The following is a 27414-nucleotide window of genomic DNA, read 5'->3' as shown; positions in this document are numbered from 1 at the left end:
CATCTGGGTACGCACCGCCCTCTTCGAGAAGGTCCTGGACCAGGTCGTACAGTACATCGTGGATAACTCCAGGTAAAAAAAAAAAAGGCAACTTACATTGCATTGTATGCAAAGAGCAAGATCTTGTCAATGTCTGTTCCAGTCAATTTAATTAGCTTTCTCCCTGTTGCTTTTGTTCTGCACACTACATTTCTGCCGCTCCTGAATTTTCAGACTCCCTAATTTCATTCCCTCCTTTGTCTTTCATTAGGCCTAATGGAGTCATTCGAGTGTTGTTTTTCATTGTTTGACTCAATGCTCTTTTGTTGTTTCTCTACATTGCGTGTGTGTGTGTGTGTGTGTGTGTGTGTGTGTGTGTGTGTGTGTGTGTGTGTGTGCATGTTGTCTCTACAGTAAGTACTATGAGAGGGAGGCTCTGATGCATGACTCAGTGTTTGGACCCATCCTGGCATGTCTACTGGGTAAGTTGGCCCTAAGAGCTGTTATAATGCTACATTGGGTTGTTATAACACCCTTGTGGACTGTTAAAATGCTACATTGGGTTTTTATAATGTCCCTATGGACTGATATAATGCTACATTGCATTGTTATAATGTCCCTACGGACTGTTATAATGCTATATTGGGTTTTTATAATGTCCCTATGGACTGATATAATGCTACATTGCATTGTTATAATGACCCTACGGACTGTTAAAATGCTACATTGGGTTGTTGTAATGTCTCTATGGACTGCTGTTATAATGCTACATTGGGTTGTTATAATGTCTCTATGGACTGTTATACATCTACGTTGCATTGTTATAAGTCCCTACGGACTGTTACGTTTCTACGGACTGTTATAATGCTACATTGGGTTGTTATGTCTCTACGGACTGATATAATGCTACATTAGGTAGTTATGTCTTTACGGCCTGTTATAATCCTACATTGGGTTGTTATAATGTCTCTATGGACTGATATAATGCTACATTACATTGTTATAATATCCCTACGGACTGTTATAATGCTACATACAGTAGATACTCTTTTTGCTTATATTTACTCTCTCTCTCCCTCATTCTCACCCTATTTTACCCCCTCTTTAATCCCCCCTCCCTCTCTCCCCCCTTCCTCCTCCAGTGGGTCCCTGTGCTCTGGAGTACACTAAGCTGAAAACGTCCGACCACATCTGGACGGACCCGTCGGCCAACGAGTTGGTCCAGCGCCACCGGATCCACGGGGCCCACCGGGGCCAGGACGCTTCCCCCAGCAGGAGGCCCGCTCTGGGGGTGAGAGACACTGGGTCCCTGGGGGCCTGAGGAATGCATGGGGCTTTTACTGGAGCAGTAGGTCAATACAGTACAATACATTCCGTAAGGATTCAATGAGCAGCTATGGCAATACTAATTTCCTTTATACATTTGAAGTCAGAAGTTTACATACACTTAGGTTGTAGTCATTAAAACTTGTTTTTCAACTACTACACACATTTCTTGTTAACAAACTATAGTTTTGGCAAGTCGGTTAGGACATCTACTTTGTGCATGATACAAGTCATTTTTCCAACAATTGTTTACAGACAGGCTAATTGACATAATTTGAGTCAATTGGAGGTGTACCTGTGGATGTATTTCAAGGTCAACCTTCCAACTCAGTGCCTCTTTGCTTGACATTTGGGGAAATCAAAAGAAATCAGCCAAGACCTCCACAAGTCTGGTTCATCTTTGGGAGGAATTTCCAAATGCCTGAAGGTACCACGTTCATCTGTACAAACAGTACAAGCAAGTATAAACACCATGGGACCACGCAGCCGTCATACCACTCAGGAAGGAGACGCGTTCTGTCTCCTAGAGATGAACGTACTTTGGTGCGAAAAGTGCAAATCAATCCCAGAACAACAGCAAAGGACCTTGTGAAGATGCTGGAGGAAACCGGTACAAAAGTATCTATATCCACAGTAAAACGAGTCCTATATCGACATAACCTGAAAGGCCGCTCGCAAGGAAGAAGCCATTGCTCCAAAACCGCCATAAAAAAAGCCAGACTACGGTTTGCAACTGCACATGGGGACAAAGATCGTACTTTTTGGAGAAATGTCCTCTGGTCTGATGAAACAAAAATAAAACTGTTCGGACATAATGACCATCTTTATGTTAGGAGGAAAAAGGGGGAGGCTTGCAAGCCGAAGAACACCATCCCAACCGTGAAGCACGGGGGAGGCAGCATCATTTTTAGGAGTGCTTTGCTGCAGGAGGGACTGGTGCACTTCACAAAATAGATGGCATCATGAGGCAGGAACATTTTGTGGATATATTGAAGCAACATCTCGACATCAGTCAGGAAGTTAAAGCTTGGTCGCAACTGGGTCTTCCATATGGACAATGACCCCAAGCATACTTCCAAAGTTGTGGCAAAATGGCTTAAGGACAACAAAGTCAAAGTATTGGAGTGGCCATCACAAAGCCCTGACCTCAATCCTATAGAACATTTGTGGGCAGAACTGAAAAAGCCTGTGCGAGCAAGGAGGCCTACAAACCTGACTCAGTTACACCAGCTCTGTCAGGAGGAATGGGCCAAAATTCACCCAACTTATTGTGGGAAGCTTGTGGAAGGCTACCCAAAACGTTTGACCCAAGTTAAACAATTAAAAGGCAATGCTACCAAATACTAATTGAGTGTATGTAAACTTCTGACCCACTGGGAATGTGATGAAAGAAATAAAAGCTGAAATAAATCATTCTCTCTACTATTATTCTGACATTTCACATTCTTAAAATAAAGTGGTGATCCTAACTGACCTAAGACAGGGAATATTTACTAGGATTAAATGTCAGGAATTGTGAAAAAAAACCTGAGTTTAAATGTATTTGGCTAAGGTGTATATAAACTTCTGACTTCAACTGTATTTAGCCAGGATAGTTGACTTAGTAACAATTGTTTTCCAAGGAGTCCTGGGAGTAGTTTCTCAGAAGGGCACAGACCCTTGTAGTTAGACAATAGGGCTAAGTAACTACAATGTTATTGGTTAAAATCCCCGATGGGTAAAGGACCCAGTCAGTTTCAATCATGGTCGCATTGCCTGCAACCCTAATGGCACCCTATTCCCTATATATAGTGCACTACTTTTGACCAGAGCCCTATGGCACCCTATTCCCTATATATAGTGCACTACTTTTGACCAGAGCCCTATGGCACCCTATTCCCTATATATAGTGCACTACTTTTGACCAGAGCCCTATGGCACCCTATTCCCTATATATAGTGCACTACTTTTGACCAGAGCCCTATGGCACCCTATTCCCTATATATAGTGCACTACTTTTGACCAGAGCCCTATGGCACCCTATTCCCTATATATAGTGCACTACTTTTGACCTGTTAAAGGTCCACAAAGCATACAGTTTGCCTGGGTTGATCCTGTTTTCAGTTCACAGCAGTTAGCAACTGCAAAAAACAAGATGCAAAAAAAACAAGATGCAACAAACAGTCAAACTGGACCATTTTATCTCCATCTCTACATTCAAAGACAATCATGGACACTCTTTTACTGACACTTGTGGCTGCTTCGCGTGATGTGTTTTATCTGCCATTTTGTCCTTTGTGCCAAACAATTTTTGTTCCATGTTTGTGCTGCTACTATGTTGTGTTGTTGTTGTGTTGGTGTTGTGTTGCTGTCATGTTGTGTTGCTGTTGTGTTGTTGTTGTGTTGCTGTTGTGTTGTTGTTGTGTTGCTCTCATATTGTGTTGCTGTCATGTTGTGTTGTTGTGTTGCTGTCATGTTGTGTTGTTGCTGTCATGTTGAGTTGCTGTCATGTTCAGTTGCTGTCATGTTGTGTTGCAGTCATGTTGTGTTGCTGTCATGTTGAGTTGCTGTCATGTTGTGTTGCTGTCATGTTGAGTTGCTGTCATGTTGTGTCGCTGCCACGTTGTGTTGTTGCCATGTTGTGTTGCTACCATGCTGTGTTGTCATGTGTTGCTACCATATTGTGTTGTTGCCATGTTGTGTTGCTACCATGCTGTGTTGTCATGTGTTGTTGCCATATTGTGTTGTTGCCATGTTGTGTTGCTACCATGCTGTGTTGCCATATTGTGTTGTTGCCATGTTGTGTTGCTACCATGCTGTGTTATCATGTGTTGTTGCCATATTGTGTTGTTGCCATGTTGTGTTGCTACCATGCTGTGTTGCCATATTGTGTTGTTGCCATGTTGTGTTGCTACCATGCTGTGTTGTCATGTGTTGCTACCATATTGTGTTGTTGCCATGTTGTGTTGCTACCATGTTGTGTTGTCATGTGTTGTTGCCATGTTGTGTTGTCTTAGGTCTCTCTATGTAGTGTTGTGGTGTCTCTTTTCTCGTGATGTGTGTTTAATCCCCCGTCCCTGCAGTAAGCCTTTAGCCTCTTGCTAGGACGTCATTGTAAATAAGAATTAGTTGTTAATTGACTTGCCTGGTTAAATAATGGTTAAATAAATAAAATAAAAAATGGAGGGGTAATCAGTCAGGATCTGAGTCACGTCCTTACACAATCAATACTCAATAACATAGACCTTTCTCATGGCCTGTTTCCCAGATCCGGAAGAGACAGTCCAGCGTCAGCATGTCCGAGGATAAGTTTGCGGCGTCTGCACGGGAATACGTGGAATCTCTTCACCAGAACTCCCGTACTCACCTGCTCTACGGCAAAAACAACGTCCTGGTTCAACCGGTAAGACCTAAGAGTTTTAATACTGTAACATGTAGTAGTGTTCCTCTCTAGGTTTCTTCCTAGGTTCCTGCCTTCTAGGCAGTTCAAAACCCCTCAGAGCCTGGTTCCTCTCTAGGTTTCTTCCTAGGTTCCTGGGAGTTTTTCCTAGCCACTGTGCTTTTGCTTCTGCTTTGCTTGCTCTTTGGGGTTATAGGCTGAGTGTCTGTAAAACACTTTGTGACATCTGCTGATGTAAAAATGGCTTTTATAAAATACATTTTGATTGATTAATTAATTGAACTCAGGGATGGTCAGTAAGGCTTTGGGGTAGTTAGAAAATAAACCCTGAGAAAGTTGCTTCCTATATAATCCAGTCTGTTTGTCTGCTCCCCTTAATGATCCAGTCTGTCTGTTTCCTATATGATCCAGTCTGTTTTGTCTGCTCCCCTTAATGATCCAGTCTGTTTGTCTGCTCCCCTTAATGATCCAGTCTGTCTGTTTCCTATATGTTCCAGTCTGTTTTGTCTGCTCCCCTTAATGATCCAGTCTGTTTGTCTGCTCCCCTTAATGATCCAGTCTGTTTGTCTGCTCCCCTTAACGATCCAGTCTGTTTGTCTGCTCCCCTTATCGATCCAGTCTGTTTGTCTGCTCCCCTTAACGATCCAGTCTGTTTGTCTGCTTCCTCTACAAACAGACTGGATCATATAGGGAGCAGACAAACAGACTGGATCAGTGTCCTTGTGTGATCACGCTCTCTGTAGCCGATGTGAGTAAGACCTTTAAACAGGTCAACATTCAAAAGGCCGCAGGGCCAGACGGTTACCAGGACGTGTACTCAGTGCATGCGCGGACCAACTGGCAAGTGTCTTCGCTGACATTTTCAACCTCTCCCTGACCGTGTCTATAATACCTACATGTTTCAAGCAGACCACCATAGTCCCTGTGCCCAAGAACACCAAAGTAACCTGCCTAAATGACTACCGACCCGTAGCGCTCACATCTGTAGCCATGAAGTGCTTTGAAAGGCTGGTCATGGCTCACATCAACACCATCATCCCAGACATCATCATCCCAGACACTGCCCTTTCCCACCTGGACAAGAGGACACCTATGTGAGAATGCTGTTCATTGACCACAGCTCAGCGTTCAACACCATAGCGCCCTCCAAGCTCATCATTAAGCTAAGAACTCAGGGACTGAACACCTCCCTCTGCAACTGGATCCTGGACTTCCTGACGGGTCGCCCCCAGGTGGTGAGGGTAGGCAACAAGACATCCGCCATGCTGACCATCAAGATGGAGTCCCCTCCTGTACTCCCTGTTCACACACGACTGCGTGACTGCACACGACACCATCATTATGTTTGCCAATGACATGACAGTGGTAGGCCTGATCACCCACGACGATGAGACAGCCTATAGGGAAGAGGTCAGTGACCTGGCAGTGTGGTGCCATGACAACAACTTCTCCCTCAACGTCAACAAGACAAAAGAGCTGATCGTGGACTACAGGAAACTGAGGGTCGAGCACGCCCCCATCCATAATCGACTGGGCTGTAGTGGAGCGGGTCGAGAGCGTCAAGTTCCTCAGTGTCCACATCACTAAGGAATGAACATGGTCCACACACACCAACACAGTCTTGAAGAATGCACAAAAAACACATTCTTTCCCCTCAGGAGGCTGAAAAGGTTTGGCATGGGGCCCTTAGATCCTCAAAAGTTCTACAGCTGCACCATCGAGAGCATCTTGGCTGGCTGCATCACTGCTTGGTATGGCAATTGCTTGGCATCCGACCGCAAGTCGCTACAGAGGGTGGGTGGTGCGGACCTCTCAGTACATCACTGGGGCCGAGCTCCCTGCAATCAGAAGGCCCATAAAATTGTCCAGCCCCCTCTCAGATTTTCAATACTCCAGCCCCCTCTCCCGTTTTCAATACTCCAGCCCCCTCTCCCGTTTTCAATACTCCGGCCCCCTCTCCCGTTTTCAAAACTCCAGCCCCCTGTCCCGTTTTCAACACTCCAGCCCCCTCTCCCGTTTTTAACACTCCGGCCCCCTCTCCCGTTTTCAATACTCCAGCCCCCTGTCCCGTTTTCAATACTCCAGCCCCCTCTCCCGTTTTCAATACTCCAGCCCCCTCTCCCGTTTTCAATACTCCAGCCCCCTCTCCCGTTTTCAATACTCCGGCCCCCTCTCCCGTTTTCAATACTCCGGCCCCCTCTCCCGTTTTCAACACTCCAGCCCCCTCTCCCGTTTTCAATACTCCAGCCCCCTCTCCCGTTTTCAATACTCCGGCCCCCTCTCCCGTTTTCAATACTCCGGCCCCCTGTCCCGTTTTCAATATTCCAGCCCCCTCTCCCGTTTTCAACACTCCAGCCCCCTGTCCCGTTTTCAACACTCCAGTACCCTCCCATTGTGAGGATAACGACACTGAGCCTTTTTCAACAAAAACAATAAGAGATTGGAGAACACGTTGAGAGGGGATCTTAGACCATTCCTCCATACAGAATCTTTCCAGATCTTTGATATCCTTCATCTGTTCTAATGGACTGCCCTCTTCAATTCAAAACACAGGCTTTTAATGGGAGTTCAAGTCCGGAGACTGAGGTGGCAATTAAGAAATGTTTTGTGGTCAATTAATCATTTCTTTATAGATTTTGATTACATTTACATTTTAGTCATTTAGCAGACGCTCTTATCCAGAGCGACTTACAGCAGTGAATGCACACATTTTTTTTTTTTTTTTTTTGTACTGGCCCCCCCGTGGGAATCGAACCCACAACCCTGGCGTTGCACACACCATGCTGGCGTTGCAAACACCATGCTCTACCAACTGAGCCACAGGGAACTGAGCCATTAGTGCTTGGGGTTAGTTGTATTGCTGGAAGATCCACTTGAGGCCTATGTGTCAGCCTCCTGGCAGAGTCGACCAGGTTTTGGGCTAAAATGTCCTGTTACTGGGTAAAGTTCATGATGCCATTGATCTTAACAAGGTCCCTAGGACCAATAGAAAGTAAATAGCCCCATAACATCACAGATCCACCACCACTGGTGGGCGTGGCCAGAGCTCTATTTGCATTGGCACATATTCTACCGTAGGTATGAGGTACTTTTCTACCTACGCTTCTGTTCATCAACAACAAAACCCAACACTGGTGGGCGTGGCGAGAGCTCTATTTTCATTGGCACTTGGGATACCGGTTATGGTCAGATGACAGGAAAATAAAGCTCTTTGCCCCTCCCCCATATAGAAGAAAGACATGGAGGTGCTGCGGGGGTACCTGTCCCTTCACCAGGCAGGGGACAACCTCACCCTGAAGTGGACCCCTAACCAGCTCATCAACGGCACCCTGGGGGACTGTGACCTGGAGAAGAGGTAGGTACAGGCCTGCAGGACATAGACGTGAAGTACTGTATGTAGAAACATATTAGGCCATTTTGAGCCTGTAATCGAACCCACAAATGCTGATGCTCCAGATACTCAACTAGTCTAAAGAAGGCCAGTTTTATTGCTTCTTTAATCAGGACAACAGTTTTCAGCTGTGCTAACATAATTGCAAAATGTTTTCTAATGATCAATTAGCCTTTTAAAATTATAAACTTAGCTAACACAACGTGCCATTGGAACACAGGAGTGATGATTGCTGATAATTGGCCTATGTACGCCTATGTAGATATTCCATAAAGAATCAGCCGTTTCCAGCTACAATAGTCATTTACAACATTAACAATGTCTACACTGTATTTCTGATCAATTTGATGTTATTTTAATGGACAAAAAAAAAGTGCTTTTCTTTCAAAAACCAGGACATTTCTAAGTGACCCCAAACTTTTCAATGGTAGTGTACATGTAACGTAATAAACTCAGTAATACTATTACAGGGAATAGTAATATAAACTACTACTAATAGTAGCAGTAAACACTCATATCTCAGCCATAACAACAATTACCACGACACACTTTGACCGACGTAAACCCACCTCTGATCTGCACTGGAAGGCAACAGCAGTCACGACTGAGTCCTATTTTTAGGGATGCAAGAAGCATGCATCGGGCCTGGCCAGCCAGTGCAGAACCAGCTAGAGGTTCTTTAGCCAATCAGAGAGTGCATGATCAGCTCATGTTCAGAGTGTGGGTGCCGAGAGGTCACCAGCTGATTGGCTGATCAAGATCGATATCCCCTCAGGTGAGGAGAGCTAGACTAAGTGGCGCCAGCCGGACATAAACAAATGTACACACAAACAAGTACAAATGTGAATAAATGTCCTGCAGCAAGCTCAGCAGGGGAATTCTCATTCTACTATATACTAACCCTGGGGGACTGTGATCCAGTCCCAAATCGCACTCTATTCCCTATGTAGTGCACTACTTTTGACCAGAGCCCTCCAAAGTAGTGCACTATAAAGGGTACACAGGGTACCATTTGGAACACAATCCATATTCATATGCTTGCTGTTTATACATCATTGTGTATAACCTGTAACCCCCTCAACCCCCTAATCGCCCCAACGCCCCACCAATACACCCTGGAAGAAGATCTAACCCATGTCTAAATGTATTGGTTGATTAGTTGGCCTTTTCATAAAATGGCACAATCATTTAATTCACTCACTTCTCACTCTCTCTCTCTCTCTCTCTCTCTCTCTCTTTGTTTTCTCTCTCTCTCTCTCTCTCTCTCTGTCTCTCTGTCTCTCTCTCTGTCTCTCTATCTGTCTCTCTCTCTGTTTTCTCTCTCTCTCTCTGTCTCTCTCTCTGTCTCTTTCTCTCTCTCTCTATCTGTCTCTCTCTCTCTCTCTCTGTTTTCTCTCTCTCTCTCTGTCTCTGTATCTGTCTCTCTCTCTCTGTTTTCTCTCTCTGTCTCTCTCTCTCTGTCTCTCTATCTGTCTCTCTATCTGTCTCTCTCTCTCTGTCTCTCTCTCTGTCTCGCTCTCTCTGTCTCTCTCTCTGTCTCTCTCTCTGTCTCTCTCTCTGTCTCGCTCTCTATCTGTCTCTCTCTCTGTCTCTCTCTCTCTCTGTCTCTCTCTGTCTCTCTCTCTCAGTATCTATTGGGACTATGCATTGACCGTGCCTTTACGACAGATCGTGTGCATTCACTGTCACCAACGACGTGAGTCTACACACACACACACACACACACACACACACACACACACACACACACACACACACACACACACTCCTAACACACTATTACAGTCTACCTCATTATTTCCCATCAACCCCGGTGTTACGGAGAAAGTAATACCAGGGAACCCATTCCACCATGACACCTGGGAGGTGTCCCCTATGGCACCCTACCCCCTTTATAGTGGACTACTTTGGACCAGGGTCTATAGGGTTAGTGCACTACTTTGGACCAGGGTCTATAGGGTTACTGCACTACTTTGGACCAGGGTCTATAGGGTTAGTGCACTACTTTGGACCAGAGTCTATAGGATTAGTGCACTACTTTGGACCAGGGCCCATAGGGAATAGGGTGCTATTTGACCAGGGCCCATAGGGAATAGCGTGCTATTTGACCAGGGCCCATAGAGAATAGGGTGCTATTTGACCAGGGCCCATAGAGAATAGGGTGCTATTTGACCAGGGCCCATAGAGAATAGGGTGCTATTTGACCAGGGCCCATAGAGAATAGGGTGCTATTTGACCAGGGCCCATAGAGAATAGCCTGCTATTTGACCAGGGCCCATAGGGAATAGGGTGCTATTTGACCAGGGCCCATAGAGAATAGCCTGCTATTTGACCAGGGCCCATAGAGAATAGGCAACTATTTGACCAGGGCCCATAGAGAATAGGGTGCTATTTGACCAGGGCCCATAGGGAATAGGATGCTATTTGACCAGGGCCCATAGGGATTAGGGTGCTATTTGACATGGGCCCATAGGGAATAAGGTGCTATTTGACCAGGGCCCATAGAGAATAGGCTGCTATTTGACCAGGGCCCATAGAGAATAGGGTGCTATTTGACCAGGGCCCATAGAGAATAGGGTGCTATTTGACCAGGGCCCATAGAGAATAGCCTGCTATTTGACCAGGGCCCATAGAGAATAGGGTGCTATTTGACCAGGGCCCATAGAGAATAGGGTGCTATTTGACCAGGGCCCATAGAGAATAGGCTGCTATATGGTATGCAGTGGTTTTGATTAAGTATTCATTTCTTGTTTGTGGGTATAAAATCAAGGAGGGTTTAACAGGTGTGGTTGGCGGGCAGAGGGGCGGAGGAGGGCAGGAGGGCAGGAAGGCAGAAGGGCGGAGGGCAGAAGGGCAGAAGGGCGGAGGGCAGGAGGGCAGAAGGGCGGAGGGCAGAAGGGCGGAGGGCAGAAGGGCAGAAGGGCAGAAGGGCAGAAGGGCGGAGGGCAGAAGGGCGGAGGGCAGAAGGATGGAGGGCAGAAGGGCGGAGGGCAGAAGGATGGAGGGCAGAAGGATGGAGGGCAGGAGGGCAGAAGGGCAGAAGGATGGAGGGCAGGAGGGCAGAAGGGCAGAAGGGCAGAAGGGCGGAGGATATAGCTGCTCAAGTGTCCTCATTTATCTTAGTGACTCCTTTATACGGCTCCTCTCAATTTCTTTCTCTCTTTTTCATATCTACCTCTCTTTCTCCCCCCCCCCAGCGGACTATGGTGGGACTTTGGTTCTGGTTAGTCAGGATGGCATCCAGCACCCCCCTCTCCACTTCCCCCCCGGCGGCCACCTCCTGGCCTTCCTGTCCTGCCTGGAGACGGGCCTGCTGCCCCGCGGTCAGCTGGAGCCCCCACTCTGGAGCCAGAGAGGCAAGGTAAGACCTGGTCTCAGAACAGATCTAATACTATAGAGCCACCACTCTGGAGTCAGAGAGGCAAGGTAAGACCTGGTCTCAGAACAGATCTAATACTATAGAGCCACCACTCTGGAGCCAGAGATGCAAGGTAAGACCTGGTCTCAGAACAGATCTAATACTATAGAGCCACCACTCTGGAGTCAGAGAGGCAAGGTAAGACCTGGTCTCAGAACAGATCTAATACTATAGAGCCGCCACTCTGGAGTCAGAGAGGCAAGGTAAGACCTGGTCTCAGAACAGATCTAATACTATAGAGCCGCCACTCTGGAGTCAGAGAGACAAGGTAAGACCTGGTCTCAGAACAGATCTAATACTATATAGGTGATTGTTATTAAAAACTGGCCTCAGACAGATCTAGTACAATACTATATAAAGAGAGACGTAAGTTAAGTAGTAAGTGTGTGTTACTAAGACCTGACCCAAGAACAGATTTAACACCACTCTGGTCACAGAAAGGTAAAGGGACGACTTTTATTTATTTTTATTTCACCTTTATTTAACCAGGTTGGCCAGTTAAGAACAAGTTGTCATTTACAACTGTGACCTGGCCAAGATAAAGCAAAGCAGTGCGACAAAAACAACAACACAGAGTTAGTTACACATAAACAAACGTACAGTCAATAACACAAAATAAAAGAAAAATAGAAAGATCTATGTACAGTGTGTGCAAATGTAGAAGAGTAGGGAGGTAAGGCAATAAATAGGCCCTAGAGGCAAAATAATTACAATTTAGCATTAATACTGGAGCGATAGATGTGCAGATGATGATGTGCAAGTAGAGATACTGGGGTGCAAAAGAGCAAGAAGATAAATAACAAAATGGGGATGAGGTAGTTGGGGATGGGCTATTTACAGATTGGCTGTGTACAGCTGCAGCGATCGGTAAGCTGCTCTGACAGCTGATGCTTAAATTTAGAGAGGGAGATATAAGACTCCAGCTTCAGTGATTTTTGCAATTCGTTCCAGTCATTGGTAGCAGAGAACTGGAAGGAAAGGCGGCCAAAGGAAGTGTTGGCTTTGGGGATGACCAATGCAATATACCTGCTGGAGCGCATGCTACGGGTGGGTGTTGCGATGGTGACCAGTGAGCTGAGATAAGGCGGGGCTTTACCTAGCAAAGACTTATAGATGACCTGGAGCCAGTGGGTTTGGCGATGGATATGTAGTGAGGGCCAGCCAACGACAGCATACAGGTTGCAGTGGTGGGTAGTATATGGGGGCTTTGGTGATAAAACGGATGGCACTGGGATAGACTGCATCCAGTTTGCTGAGTAGACTGTTGGGGGCTATTTTGTAAATGACATCGCCGAAGTCAAGGATCGGTAGGATGGTCAGTTTTATGAGGGTATGCTTGGCGGCATGAGTGAAGGATGCTTTGTTGCGAAATAGGAAGCCGATTCTAGATTTAATTTTGGATTGGAGATGTTTAATGTGAGTCTGGAAGGAGAGTTTACAGTCTAACCAGACACCTAAGTATTTGTAGTTGTCCACATGTTCTAAATCAGAACCGTCCAGAGTAGTGATGCTGGACGGGCGGGAGGGTGCGGGCAGCGATCGGTTGAAGAGCATGCATTTAGTTTTACTAGCATTTAAAAGCAGTTGGAGGCCACGGAAGGAGAGTTGTATGGCATTGAAGCTCGTTTGGAGGTTTGTTACCACAGTGTCCAAAGAAGGGCCAGATGTATACAGAATGGTGTTGTCTGTGAAGAGGTGGATCAGAGAATCACCAGCAGTAAGAGCGACATCATTGATATATTCAGAGAAAAGTGTCGGCCCGAGAATTGAACCCTGTGGCACCCCGATAGAGACTGCCAGACCGGACAACAGGCCCTCCAATTTGACACACTGAACTCTATCTGAGAAGTAGTTGGTGAACCAGGCGAGGCAATCATTTGAGAAGCCAAGGCTATTGAGTCTGCCGATAAGAATGCGGTGATTGACAGAGTCGAAAGCCTTGGCCAGGTCGATGAAGATGGCTGCACGGTAGTCTTTTATTGATGGCGGTTATGATATCGTTTAGGACCTTAAGCGTTGCTGAGGTGCACCTGTGACCAGCTCGTAAACTAGATTGCATAGTGGAGAAGGGACGGTGGGATTCGAAATGGTCGGTGATCTGTTTGTTAACTTGGCTTTCGAAGATTTTAGGAAGGCAGGGCAGGATGGATATAGGTCTATAACAGTTTGGGTCTAGAGTGTCTCCCCCTTTTGAAGAGGGGGATGACCGTGGCAGCTTTCCAATCTTTGGGGATCTCAGACGATACGAAAGAGAGGTTCAATAGGCTTATAATAGGGGTTGCAACAATTTCGGCGGATAAAAAGAGACAGTCCAAATTGTTTACCCCAGCTGATTTGTAGGGATCCAGATTTTGCAGTTCTTTCAGAACATCAGCTGTCTGGATTTGGGTGAAGGAGAAGTGGGGGTGGGGGTGAGGGTTGGGCAAGTTGCTGCAGGGGATGTTGAGATGTTGACCGGGGTACGGGTAGCCAGGTGGAAAGCATGGCCAGCCGTGTAAAAATGCTTATTGAAATGATCAATTATCGTAGATATATTGGTAGTGACAGTGTTTCCTAGCCTCAGTGCAGTGGGCAGCTGGGAGGAGGTGCTCTAATTCTCCATGGACTTTACAGTGTCCCAGAACTTTTTGGAATCAGTGCTACAGGAAGCAAATTTCTGTTTGAAAAAGATAGCCTTAGCTTTCCTAACTGACAGAGTATATTGGTTCCTGACTTCCCTGAAAAGTTGCATATCGCGGGGGCTGTTCGATGCTAATGCACAACGCCACAGGATGTTTTTGTGCTGTTCAAGGGCAGTCAAGTCTGGAGTGAACCAAGGGGTATATCTGTTCTTAGTTCTACATTTTTTTAATGGGGCATGCTTATTTAAGATGGAGAGGAAGGCACTTTTGAAGAGCAACCAGGCATCCTCTACTGACGGAATGAGGCCAATATCCTTCCAGGACACCTGGGCCAGGTCGATTAGAAAGGCCTGCTCGCTGAAGTGTTTTAGGGAACGTTTGACAGTGATGAGGGGTGGTCGTTTGACCGCGGACCAAGTACGCACGCAGGCAATGAGGCAGTGATCGCTGAGATCCTGGTTGAAGACAGCAGAGGTGTATTTAGAGGGCAGGTTGGTCAGGATGAATATCTAAGAGGGTGCCCATGGTTATGGATTTAGGGTTGTACCTGGTAGGTTCCTTGAAGATTTGTATGAGATTGAGGGCATCTAGCTTAGATCGTAGGATGGCCGGGGTGTTAAGCATGTCCCAGTTTAGGTCGCCTAACAGTTCGAACTCTGAAGATAGATGAGGGGCAATCAATTCACATATGGTTTCCAGGGCATAGCTGGGGGCAGAAGGTGGTCTATAGCAAGCGGCAACGGTGAGAGACTTGTTTCTGGAAAGGTGGATTTTTAAAAGTAGAAGCTCAAATTGTTTGGGCACAGACCTGGATAGTATGACAGACTACACCTACGACTATAATAATTATAATATATATAATATAATAATTATAAAATATATATATATATAATATATATAATATGTAATATAATAATTATAATATATATATATAATATGTTCCGTTTCGCAGACACTTTTATCCAAAGCGACTTACAGTCATGCAGCATATGTTTTACGGGTGATCCTGGGAATGGAATCCACTACCCTGGCATTACAAGCACCATGCTCTACCAGCTCAGCCACACACGACAGCACAACCATAAATACAGTGATCAAGTACACATAAACTATAAATCGTTGCCGAATCCTGCGACAGTGTAAAATGTGTGTGCATGCATGTGTGTGTGTGTTTGTGTGTGTGTTTGTGTGTGTGTGTCTGTGTGTGTGTCTGTGTGTGTGTGTGTTTGTGTGTGCATGCATGCATGTGTGTGTTTGTTTGTGTGTGTGTGTGTGTCTGTGTCTGTGTGTGTCTGTGTGTGTCTGTGTCTGTGTGTGTGTGTGTGTGTCTGTCTGTGTGTGTGTGTGTGTGTGTCTGTGTGTGTGTGTGTGTGTGTGTGTGTGTGTGTGTGTGTGTGTGTGTGTGTGTGTGTGTGTGTGTGTGTGTGTGTGTGTGTGTGTGTGTGTGTGTGTGTGTGTGTGTGTGTGTGTGTGTGTGTGTGTGTGTGTGTGTGTGTGTGTGTGTGTGTGTGTGTGTGTGTGTGTGTGTGTGTGTGTGTGTGTGTGTGTGTGTGTGTGTGTGTGTGTGTGTGTGTGTGTGTGTATTCCAGGGTAAGGTGTTTCCTAAGCTAAGGATGAGGACCAGCACAGTCAGACTGTTAGATCAGGAGGGAGAGGAGCAGACAGCAGCTGACTACGTATTCCGTATCGTCTATCCTGGACACCACCACGACTCCAGTGAGTTACCCCATCCTTCCAACAAACACACACACACACACACAAACACACAGACACTCACACACACACACACACACACACACACACACACACACACACCTCTCTCTCTCTCTCTCTCAAAATGGCACCCACACCATCATTGGACACATGATAGACTTCACTGTAAAGTACTTCTTGTTCACTTTGTCTGCTGTTGAGTGGCTTTCTGCAGCTTTTCCCAACTGTAATGTTGCTGTAGGTATTGTTATGCCGTAAGAGAATGGACAGAGAGTTACAGGAAGTATCTTGAGCATTCTGTAGGTTTGAATTTACTATCTCCTTTGGTATGTATGTCTGTCTGTTGTAAACTGAAGAGGCTGTAGGCTGTAGGGGCTGTACGCTGTAGAGACTGTACGCTGTAGAGGCTGTACGCTGTAGAGGCTGTCCGCTCTAGAGGCTGTCCGCTGTAGAGGCTGTCCGCTGTAGAGGCTGTAGGGGCTGTACGCTGTAGGGGCTGTACGCTGTAGAGGCTGTACGCTGTAGAGGCGACGCTGTGGGGCCGCTGTAGAGGCTGTCCGCTGTAGAGGCTGTCCGCTGTAGAGGGTGTCCGCTGTAGAGGGTGTAGAGGCTGTACGCTGTAGAGGCTGTACGCTGTAGAGGCTGTCCGCTGTAGAGGCTGTCCGCTGTAGAGGCTGTCCGCTGTAGAGGCTGTCCGCTGTAGAGGCTATACGCTGTAGGGGCTGTAGGCTGTAGGGGCTGTACGCTGTAGAGGCTGTACGCTGTAGAGGCTGTCCGCTGTAGAGGCTGTCCGCTGTAGAGGTTGTCCGCTGTAGAGGTTGTCCGCTGTAGAGGTTGTCCGCTGTAGAGCTTGTCTGCTGTAGAGGCTGTCCGCTGTAGAGGTTGTCCGCTGTAGAGGCTGTCCGCTGTAGAGGCTGTCCGCTGTAGAGGGTGTAGAGGCTGTACGCTGTAGAGGCTGTACGCTGTAGAGGCTGTCCGCTGTAGAGACTGTCCGCTGTAGAGGCTGTCCGCTGTAGAGGCTGTACCCTGAAGAGGCTGTACCCTGAAGAGGCTGTACCCTGAAGAGGCTGTACCCTGTAGAGGCTGTACCCTGTACGCTGTAGAGGCCGTAGGCTGTAGGGGCTGTAGGCTGTAGGGGCTGTAGGCTGTAGAGGCTGTAGGGGCTGTACGCTGTAGGGGCTGTACGCTGTAGGGGCTGTACGCTGTAGGGGCTGTAGAGGCTGTAGGCTGTAGGGGCTGTAGGCTGTAGGGGCTGTAGGCTGTAGGGGCTGTAGGCTGTAGGGGCTGTACGCTGTAGGGGCTGTACGCTGTAGAGGCTGTAGGGGCTGTAGGCTGTAGGGGCTGTAGGCTGTAGAGCCTGTACGCTGTAGGGGCTGTACGCTGTAGGGGCTGTAGGCTGTAGGGCTGTAGGGGCTGTAGGGGCTGTAGAGACTGTAGGCTGTAGGGGCTGTAGGCTGTAGAGGCTGTAGGGGCTGTAGGCTGTAGGGGCTGTACGCTGTAGAGGCTGTACGCTGTACGCTGTAGGGGCTGTACGCTGTAGGCTGTAGGGGGCTGTAGGCTGTAGGGGCTGTAGGCTGTAGGGGCTGTACGCTGTAGAGGCTGTAGGGGCTGTAGAGGCTGTAGGCTGTAGGGGCTGTAGGCTGTAGAGGCTGTAGGGGCTGTAGGCTGTAGGGGCTGTAGGCTGTAGAGGCTGTAGGGGCTGTAGGCTGTAGAGGCTGTAGGGGCTGTACGCTGTAGGGGCTGTACGCCGTAGGGGCTGTACGCTGTAGGGGCTGTAGGCTGTAGAGGCTGTAGGGGCAGTAGGGGCTGTAGGCTGAAGGCTGTAGAGGCTGTAGGGGCTGTAGGCTGTAGTGGCTGTAGGGGCTGTAGGCTGTAGGGGCTGTAGGGGCTGTACGCTGTAGGGGCTGTAGGCTGTAGGGGCTGTAGGGGCTGTACGCTGTAGGGGCTGTAGGCTGTAGAGGCTGTAGGGGCTGTAGGGGCTGTACGCTGTAGGGGCTGTAGGGGCTGTAGGGGCTGTAGAGGCTGTAGGGGCTGTAGGGGCTGTAGGGGCTGTACGCTGTAGAGGCTGTACGCTGTAGTCGGCTGTAAGGATCCCTCCAGGCCTATAGATGGCGCAGTACTCTATGTATATCTGTTTTCTCTGTGTGTTTTATCCATGGACATTAAAACCAGTAGATAGCGCTGATGTCATCCATGTTTTCCTATGGCAAACTCCTGATGGTGCATGAAGCCCAAACTATTTCAATTTGAAGCGCGCCATATTGCTGAATGGGGCTGAATGGCACCAAAAAAATGCTAAGCATCATGGTGAAAGTGGCCATAACTACCAAAGGATCATGGTTGATGTAGTCATTTTCATCCTGCCTAAGAGAGCCTCCTCGTAGCCTGCCGGCCCGTGATTGGTCTGTGTCAGCACACGGTCCTGTGTGACGACAAATGTAGACAGAATGAATCAGTATTTCATTAAATATCTAGTAGTCAGAATGAATCACTATTTCATTAAATATCTAGTAGACAGAATGGATCAATATTTAATTAAATATCTAGTAGTCAGAATGAATCAATATTTAATTAAATATCTAGTAGTCAGAATGAATCAATATTTAATTAAATATCTAGTAGTCAGTATGAATCAGTATTTAATTAAATATCTATTAGTCAGAATGGATCACTATTTAATTAAATATCTAGTAGTCAGTATGAATCAGTATTTAATTAAATATCTATTAGTCAGAATGGATCACTATTTCATTAAATATCTAGTAGTCAGAATGAATCAGTATTTAATTAAATATCTAGTAGACAGAATGAATCAGTATTTAATTAAATATCTAGTAGTCAGAATGAATCAATATTTTATTAAATATCTAGTAGTCAGAATGAATCAATATTTAATTCAATATCTAGTAGACAGAATGAATCAATATTTAATTAATTATCTAGTAGTCAGAATGGATCAGTATTTAATTAAATATCTAGTAGTCAGAATGGATCAATATTTAATTAAATATCTAGTAGTCAGAATGAATCAGTATTTAATTAAATATCTAGTAGACAGAATGGATCAGTATTTCATTAAATATCTATTAGTCAGAATGGATCAGTATTTCATTAAATATCTAGTAGTCAGAATGGATCAATATTTAATTAAATATCTAGTAGTCAGAATGAATCAGTATTTAATTAAATATCTATTAGTCAGAATGGATCAGTATTTCATTAAATATCTATTAGTCAGAATGGATCAATATTTAATGAAATATCTAGTAGTCAGAATGAATCAGTATTTAATTAAATATCTAGTAGTCAGAATGGATCAATATTTAATTAAATATCTAGTAGTCAGAATGAATCAGTATTTAATTAAATATCTAGTAGTCAGAATGGATCAGTATTTCATTAAATATCTAGTAGACAGAATGGATCAGTATTTAATTAAATATCTAGTAGTCAGAATGGATCAGTATTTCATTAAATATCTAGTAGACAGAATGGATCAGTATTTAATTAAATATCTAGTAGACAGAATGGATCAGTGTTTAATTAAATATCTAGTAGACAGAATGGATCAGTATTTCATTAAATAACCTCGATTTGTAGCAGACTTTAAAATAATTCACCATGGGATATAGAGGAATATAAACTGGGTGGTTGGAGCCCTGAATGCTGATTGGCTGACAGCCATGGTATATCAGACCGTATACCATGGGATTATAAATTAGTGTAATGGGGTAGTGACAACAATAGCTAGAGAGAGAATGAGGAATAGAACAAATGACTGTATAAATATTAACAAACACATACATGTAACATTATTAACTTAGTTAGCTATTACGATTCCCTGTTATATTATTACTAACTACTATCGGCTTTTGGCACCGCTAGGTTGCTACGCCGACCAGCAGAGCTTGTAACTTCACTGTCCAGACTGGACACTGGGGGCCTGGTATTATTACCTGGTATATAGCAGTGACTATAAACTACCACCAGGCCTATAGATGGCGCTGTGTTATATGTTTAACTGTGTTATCTGTGTGTATTATTACCTGGTATATAGCAGTGACTATAAACTACCACCAGACCTATAGATGGCGCTGTGTTAAATGTTTAACTGTGTTATCTGTGTGTATTATTACCTGGTTATATAGCAGTGACTATAAACTACCACCAGGCCTATAGATGGCGCTGTGTTATATGTTTAACTATGTTATCTGTGTGTATTATTACCTGGTATATAGCAGTGACTATAAACTACCACCAGGCCTATAGATGGCACTGTGTTATATGTTTAACTGTGTTATCTGTGTGTATTATTACCTGGTTATATAGCAGTGACTATAAACTACCACCACACCACCAGGCCTATAGATGGCGCTGTGTTATATCTTTAACTGTGTTATCTGTGTGTATTATTACCTGGTTATATAGCAGTGACTATAAACTACCACCACACCACCAGGCCTATAGATGGCGCTGTGTTATATGTTTAACTGTGTTATCTGTGTGTATTATTACCTGGTTATATAGCAGTGACTATAAACTACCACCAGGCCTATAGATGGCGCTGTGTTATATGTTTAACTGTGTTATCTGTGTGTATTATTACCTGGTTATATAGCAGTGACTATAAACTACCACCAGGCCTATAGATGGCACTGTGTTATATGTTTAACTGTGTTATCTGTGTGTATTATTACCTGGTTATATAGCAGTGACTATAAACTACCACCAGGCCTATAGATGGCGCTGTGTTATATGTTTAACTGTGTTATCTGTGTGTATTATTACCTGGTTATATAGCAGTGACTATAAACTACCACCAGGCCTATAGATGGCGCTGTGTTATATGTTTAACTGTGTTATCTGTGTGTATTATTACCTGGTTATATAGCAGTGACTATAAACTACCACCACACCACGGGCAGCCGTGCTCCATCGCTGGATGATGATGAAGAGGAGGAAGATAGACTCCAGGCTATGATCTCAATGATCTGCTGGCGGAACCTCACAGATCCTAATGTCATGAAAGGTTTTTATCTATCACCTGACCCCACCCCCACCCCCTTACAAACTTCACTACCCACAATTCACCTCCTGGTCCATCCCTCCCCATCTAAACCTCTGTGTGTCTCTTTGTCCCTGTGGCCTAATCCAACAGTGCAGGGTGGGTTAGGGAGTGTATGGTTGGTTGCTTGGGAGAGTTGGAGAGAGGAGAGTGGATGGCTGTTGAGTTTCCGCTCTCTCTTTAATACAAAACTAGAGGGGGGGGGGGGGGTGCGAGGGGAGAGAAGGAGGGGGAGAGAGAGAGGGGGGGTTGAGAGGGGGGAGAGGGGGAGAGAGAGAAGGAGAGGGAGAGAGGGGGGGAGGAAGGACAGAAAGAGGAGGTGGGGAGACAAACATAAAGCCAATCTAATGTAAGTGATTCATACTGTAGCCTAGTTACCCGAAGCCTCTTTATTCAGCATTTACGTCAATATTTCCCTGTAGGAACCTTGAATCAACAGGCTGCTTGTACTTCTGTAGATCATAGCATAGAGAGAGAATCATTCATTCAGTTGCCAGGGTAAAAGGCTCTAAGCATTGATGTACTGTACAGTGCCTTTGGAAAGTATTCAGACCTCTTGACTTTTTGCACATTTTGTTACGTTACAGCCTTATTCTAAAATGGATTCAATAAATATTTTTTCCTCAGCAATCTACACACAATACCCCATAATGACAAAGCAAAAACAGGTTTTTAGACATTTTTGCAAAGGTATTAAACATTTTAAACAGAAATACCTTAATTACATAAGTATTCAGACCCTTTGCTATGAGACTCAAAATTGAGCTCAGGTGCATCCTGTTTCCATTGATCATCCTTAAGATGTTTCTACAACTTGATTGGAGTCCACCTGTGGTAAATTCAATTGATTGGACATGATTTGGAAAGGCACACACCTGTCTATAGAAGGTCCCACAGTTGACAGGGCATGTCAGAGCAAAAACCAAGCCATGAGGTCAAAGGAATTGTCCGTAGAGCTCCAAGACAGGATTGTGTTGAGGCACAGATCTGCGGAAGGGTAACAAAACATTTCTGCAGCATTGAAGGTCCCCAAGAACACAGTGGCCTCCATCATTCTTAAATGGAAGAAGTTTAGAACCACCAAGACTCTTCCTAGAGCTGGCTGCCCAGCCAAACGGCGCAATCGGGGGAGAAGGGCCTTGGTCAGGGAGGTGACCAAGACCCCAATGGTCACTCTGACAGAGTTCTAGAGTTCCTCTGTGGAGATGGGAGAACCTTCCAGAAGGACAACCATCTCTGCAGCATTCCACCAATCAGGCCTTTATGGTAGAGTGGCCAGACGGAAACCACTCCTCAGTAAAAGGCACATGACAGCCCGCTTGGAGTTTGCCAAAAGGCAGCTAAAGACTCTCAGACCATGAGAAACAATATTCTCTGGTCTGATGAAACCAAGATTGAACTCTTTGGCCTGAATGCCGAGTGTCACATCTGGAGGAAACCTGGCACCGTCCCTACGGTGAAGCATGGTGGTGGCAGCATCATGCTGTGCGGATGTTTTTCAGTGGCAGGGACTGGGAGACTAGTCAGGATCGAGGGAAAGATGAACGGAGCAAAGTACAAAGAGATCATTGATGAAAACCTGCTCCAGACCGCTCAGGACTTGACTGGGGTGAAGGTTCACCTTCCAACAGGACAACAACCCTAAGCACACAGCCAAGACAACGCAGGAGTGGCTTCGGGACAAGTCTCTGAATGTCCTTGAGTGGCCCAGCCAGAGCCCAGACTTGAACCCGATTGAACATCTCTGGAGAGACCTGAAAATAGCTGTGCAGCAACGCTCCCCATCCAACCTGACAGAGCTTGAGATGATCTACAGAGAAGAATGGGAGAAACTCCCCAAATACAGGTGTACCAAGCTTGTAGCGTCATACCCAAGAAGACCTGAGGCTGTAATCGCTGCCAAAGGTGCTTCAACAAAGTACTGAGTAAAGGGTCTGAATACTTATGTAAATGTCATATTTCAGTTTTTTATTTGTAGTAAATTAGCAACATTTTCTAAAAAACAGTTTTTGCTTTGTCATTATGGGGTTTTGTGTGAAGATAGTTTTTTTCCCCCCTCATCAGTTTAATACATTTTAGAATAAGGCTGTTATGTGATTAAATGTGGAAAAAGTCAAAGGATCTGAAGACTTTCCGAAGGCCCTGTATATAAACCCTAGATTGTTATTTCAGTGTATTGGCCATTGAGAGGTTTTAAAGCCACCGGTCGGCCATTTTGGTACTCCCCCGTAGGAACAGTCCTCCATGGTAATGAATGGAATTCTACAGTATTTCAATGTAAAGTTTCAAGGACAAAATTATGCATTTAAGTATTTTGTTGTTGTAGTTGGGATAGTAATCTAAAAAAAATTATACTCTAGTCCCAGTTATGATGGTCTTCTCCTCTCAGTGGAGCAGTACCATGTTAGTCCCAGTATTATGGTCCTCTCCTCTCAGTGGAGCAGTACCATGTTAGTCCCAGTTATGATGGTCCTCTCCTCTCAGTGGAGCAGTACCATGTTAGTCCCAGTATTATGGTCCTCTCCTCTCCTCTCAGTGGAGCAGTACCATGTTAGTCCCAGTATTATGGTCCTCTCCTCTCAGTGGAGCAGTACCATGTTAGTCCCAGTATTATGGTCCTCTCCTCTCCTCTCAGTGGAGCAGTACCATGTTAGTCCCAGTATTATGGTCCTCTCCTCTCAGTGGAGCAGTACCATGTTAGTCCCAGTATTATGGTCCTCTCCTCTCCTCTCAGTGGAGCAGTACCATGTTAGTCCCAGTATTATGGTCCTCTCCTCTCAGTGGAGCAGTACCATGTTAGTCCCAGTTATGATGGTCCTCTCCTCTCAGTGGAGCAGTACCATGTTAGTCCCAGTTATGATGGTCCTCTCCTCTCAGTGGAGCAGTACCATGTTAGTCCCAGTTATGATGGTCCTCTCCTCTCAGTGGAGCAGTACCATGTTAGTCCCAGTTATGATGGTCCTCTCCTCTCAGTGGAGCAGTACCATGTTAGCAACAGTATTATGGTCCTCTCCTCTCAGTGGAGCAGTACCATGTTAGCAACAGTATTATGGTCATCTCCTCTCAGTGGAGCAGTATCATGTTAGTCCCAGTTATGATGGTCCTCTCCTCTCAGTGGAGCAGTACCATGTTAGCAACAGTATTATGGTCATCTCCTCTCAGTGGAGCAGTACCATGTTAGTCCCAGTTATGATGGTCCTCTCCTCTCAGTGGAGCAGTACCATGTTAGCAACAGTATTATGGTCATCTCCTCTCAGTGGAGCAGTACCATGTTAGTCCCAGTTATGATGGTCCTCTCCTCTCAGTGGAGCAGTACCATGTTAGTCCCAGTATTATGGTCCTCTCCTCTCAGTGGAGCAGTACCATGTTAGTCCCAGTTATGATGGTCCTCTCCTCTCAGTGGAGCAGTACCATGTTAGCAACAGTATTATGGTCCTCTCCTCTCAGTGGAGCAGTATCATGTTAGCAACAGTATTATGGTCCTCTCCTCTCAGTGGAGCAGTACCATGTTAGCAACAGTATTATGGTCATCTCCTCTCCTCTCAGTGGAGCAGTATCATGTTAGTCCCAGTATTATGGTCCTCTCCTCTCCTCTCAGTGGAGCAGTACCATGTTTGTCCCAGTATTATGGTCCTCTCCTCTCCTCTCAGTGGAGCAGTACCATGTTAGCAACAGTATTATGGTCCTCTCCTCTCAGTGGAGCAGTACCATGTTAGCAACAGTATTATGGTCCTCTCCTCTCCTCTCAGTGGAGCAGTACCATGTTAGTCCCAGTATTATGGTCCTCTCCTCTCCTCTCAGTGGAGCAGTACCATGTTAGCAACAGTATTATGGTCCTCTCCTCTCAGTGGAGCAGTACCATGTTAGCAACAGTATTATGGTCCTCTCCTCTCAGTGGAGCAGTACCATGTTAGCAACAGTATTATGGTCCTCTCCTCTCAGCACTGTTGGGTTCTGGGACACAAATAAATGCTTTGATAATTTGCTCTGTTGCTATTCCTTTTTGCACTTTTGGTTTGGTTCACTAAACCCTTCACTGTTTAGTTTTTGTTTTGGCTCCGTTGTCTTCATTTACGTTCACTGCAGCATGCCTGACGAATTTGCATGTGAGATATGCAGCAACCAGTTTAATTTTGTTTCAATAGAATGTGTTAAAAATGTATATATTTATATATATCATCTCTCCTTTCTTTCTTTCTTTCTTTCTTTGCTCTGATTTAGTTGTGTCCTCTTCCTCTGTTAGTGCAGTCGTTTTTTCTGCAATGCTGTTCACTGTAATTCTTCACTAACCCAGGTCGTGCCCTCGTCCCTTCCATTGTGACGGCTAGGTCCTGTGGGGTTCCGCAGTAGTAGAGACATCGACAAACCTTTGGTTTCTACCCTGTCACACTTTGTCTCCTACCCTGTCACACTTTGGTTCCTACCCTGTCGCACTTTGTTCCTACCCTGTCACACTTTGGTTCCTACCCTGTCACACTTTGGTTCCTACCCTGTCTCACTTTGGTTCCTACCCTGTCACACTTTGGTTCATACCCTGTCCACCTGGGTCCTACCCTGTCACACTTTGGTTCCTACCCTGTCACACTTTGGTTCCTACCCTGTCACACTTGGGTTCCTGCCCTGTCACACTTTGGTTCCTAGGTTACAACCCTGTCACACTTTGGTTCCTACCCTGTCACACTTTGGTTCCTACCCTGTCACACTTTGGTTTCTACCATGTCACACTTTGGTTCCTACCCTGTCACACTTTGGTTCCTACCCTGTCACACTTTGGATTCTACCCTGTCACACTTTGGTTCCTACCCTGTCACTCTTTGGTTCCTACCCTGTCACACTTTGGTTCCTACCCTGTCACACTTTGGTTTCAGCCCTGCCCCACTTTGGTTCCTACCCTGTCACACTTTGGTTCCTACCCTGTCACACTTTGGTTCCTACCCTGTCACACTTTGGTTCCTACCCTGTCACACTTTGGTTTCTACCATGTCACACTTTGGTTCCTACCCTGTCACACTTTGGCTCCTACCCTGTCACACTTTGGTTCCTACCATGTCACACTTTGGTTCCTACCCTGTCACACTTTAGTTTCAGCCCTGCCCCACTTTGGTTCCTACCCTGTCACACTTTGGTTCCTACCCTGTCGCACTTTGGTTCCTACCCTGTCACACTTTGGTTTCTACCATGTCACATTTTGGTTCCTACCATGTCGCACGTTAGTACCTACCTTGTTGCACTTTGGTGCCTACCCTGTCACACTTTGGTTCCTACCATGTCACACTTTGGTTTCCTACCCTGTCACACTTTGGATCCTACCCTGTCACAGTATCGTTATGTCAAGGGAGTGCATTACCAAAAACCCTAAAATTACTTCCTGGTGAACTTTGAATTCAATTTGGACCAAAAAAATACCCTTTCTAGGGAGTGTGAATGCGGGGTCTCCTGTCCAGGCAGCATTTTATGTTTGGTTATGTTTTATCATTTTAATTTCATGGTTTTTCTGCTGAACAGTCAAAGAGCAGCTACTCATATTTATAACAGGTCATCAGCTCCATCCTGAAGAATTAAGGTGAAGAGCATTTCCTTAATGTTTACACTTTTCAGATTATTTCTACTTTTGGTTTACCCTTATTGTCATCCTTTTAGTTTCCTAGTTTTAGCTCCTTTTCTGTTGTTATGTTCTGGCTTCATGCTTCCTGCATGGCCTGAGAACCCCGCTGCCCTGTCTCTCTCCTCCTGGCCTTCTCCCCTTCCCCCTCTCCCCTCCTAATGTTTTTTTTTTGGTCCGCTTGTGGAGCCGGTCAGTTCTCCATGTTGTCTTCTCTCTGCCCCAGCATGCTCTGCTCTGTCTGCTCACTTCCTTCCGTTTGTTTCCAGAACTCTCGCTTCCCATAACTTCTTCCTATATTCATTTCCATGTTTTTGTTTATTCTCAATATAATGTTATGTGTTTTATGATGCCTGTCTGACTCACGCACGGACAATCACATACATAAATGTATACCTCATCTGCAGTTGAAGTCGGAAGTTCACATACACCTTAGCCAAATATATTTAAACTCAGTTTTTCACAATTCCTGACATTTAATCCTAGTAAAAATTCCCTGTCTTAGGTCAGTTACGATCACCACATTATTTTAAGAATGTTGAAATGTCAGAATAGTAGTAGAGAGAATGATTTATTTCAGCTTTTATTTCTTTCATCACATTCCCAGGGGGTCAGAAGTTTACATACACTCAATTAGTATTTGGTAGCATTGCCTTTAAATTGTTTAACTTGGGTCAAACGTTTTGGGTAGCCTTCCACAAGCTTCCCACAATAAGTTGGGTGAATTTTGTCCCATTCCTCCTGACAGAGCTGGTGTAACTGAGTCAGGTTTGTAGGCCTCCTTGCTTTTTCAGTTCTACCCACAAATGTTCTATAGGACTAAGGTCAGGGCTTTGTGATGGCCACTCCAATACCTTGACTTTGTTGTCCTTAAGCCATTTTGCAACAACTTTGGAAGTATGCTTGGGGTCATTGTCCAT

At 45.4% G+C, this 27414-nt stretch overlaps 1 protein-coding gene across 1 annotated transcript in view; it reads left to right on the top strand.

Moving 5' to 3' along the window:
- The first annotated feature begins 418 nt into the window (after positions 1 to 418).
- Positions 419 to 27414, top strand: part of LOC106613357 (small G protein signaling modulator 2) — a 50668-nt gene continuing 23672 nt past the window's right edge. Inside the window, exons 1-7 of the mRNA XM_082955555.1 lie at positions 419 to 461; positions 1122 to 1270; positions 4553 to 4687; positions 7915 to 8039; positions 9704 to 9771; positions 11273 to 11436; positions 15704 to 15830. Of these exons, the coding sequence (XP_082811681.1) occupies positions 419 to 461; positions 1122 to 1270; positions 4553 to 4687; positions 7915 to 8039; positions 9704 to 9771; positions 11273 to 11436; positions 15704 to 15830 (811 nt within the window). The remainder of the gene's footprint in view (positions 462 to 1121; positions 1271 to 4552; positions 4688 to 7914; positions 8040 to 9703; positions 9772 to 11272; positions 11437 to 15703; positions 15831 to 27414) is intronic.

This window comes from Salmo salar, chromosome 09 (assembly GCF_965601325.2).
Source record: "Salmo salar chromosome 09, fSalSal1, whole genome shotgun sequence".
Taxonomy (NCBI): domain Eukaryota; kingdom Metazoa; phylum Chordata; class Actinopteri; order Salmoniformes; family Salmonidae; genus Salmo; species Salmo salar.
This window is presented reverse-complemented; position numbering and strand designations above follow the sequence as displayed.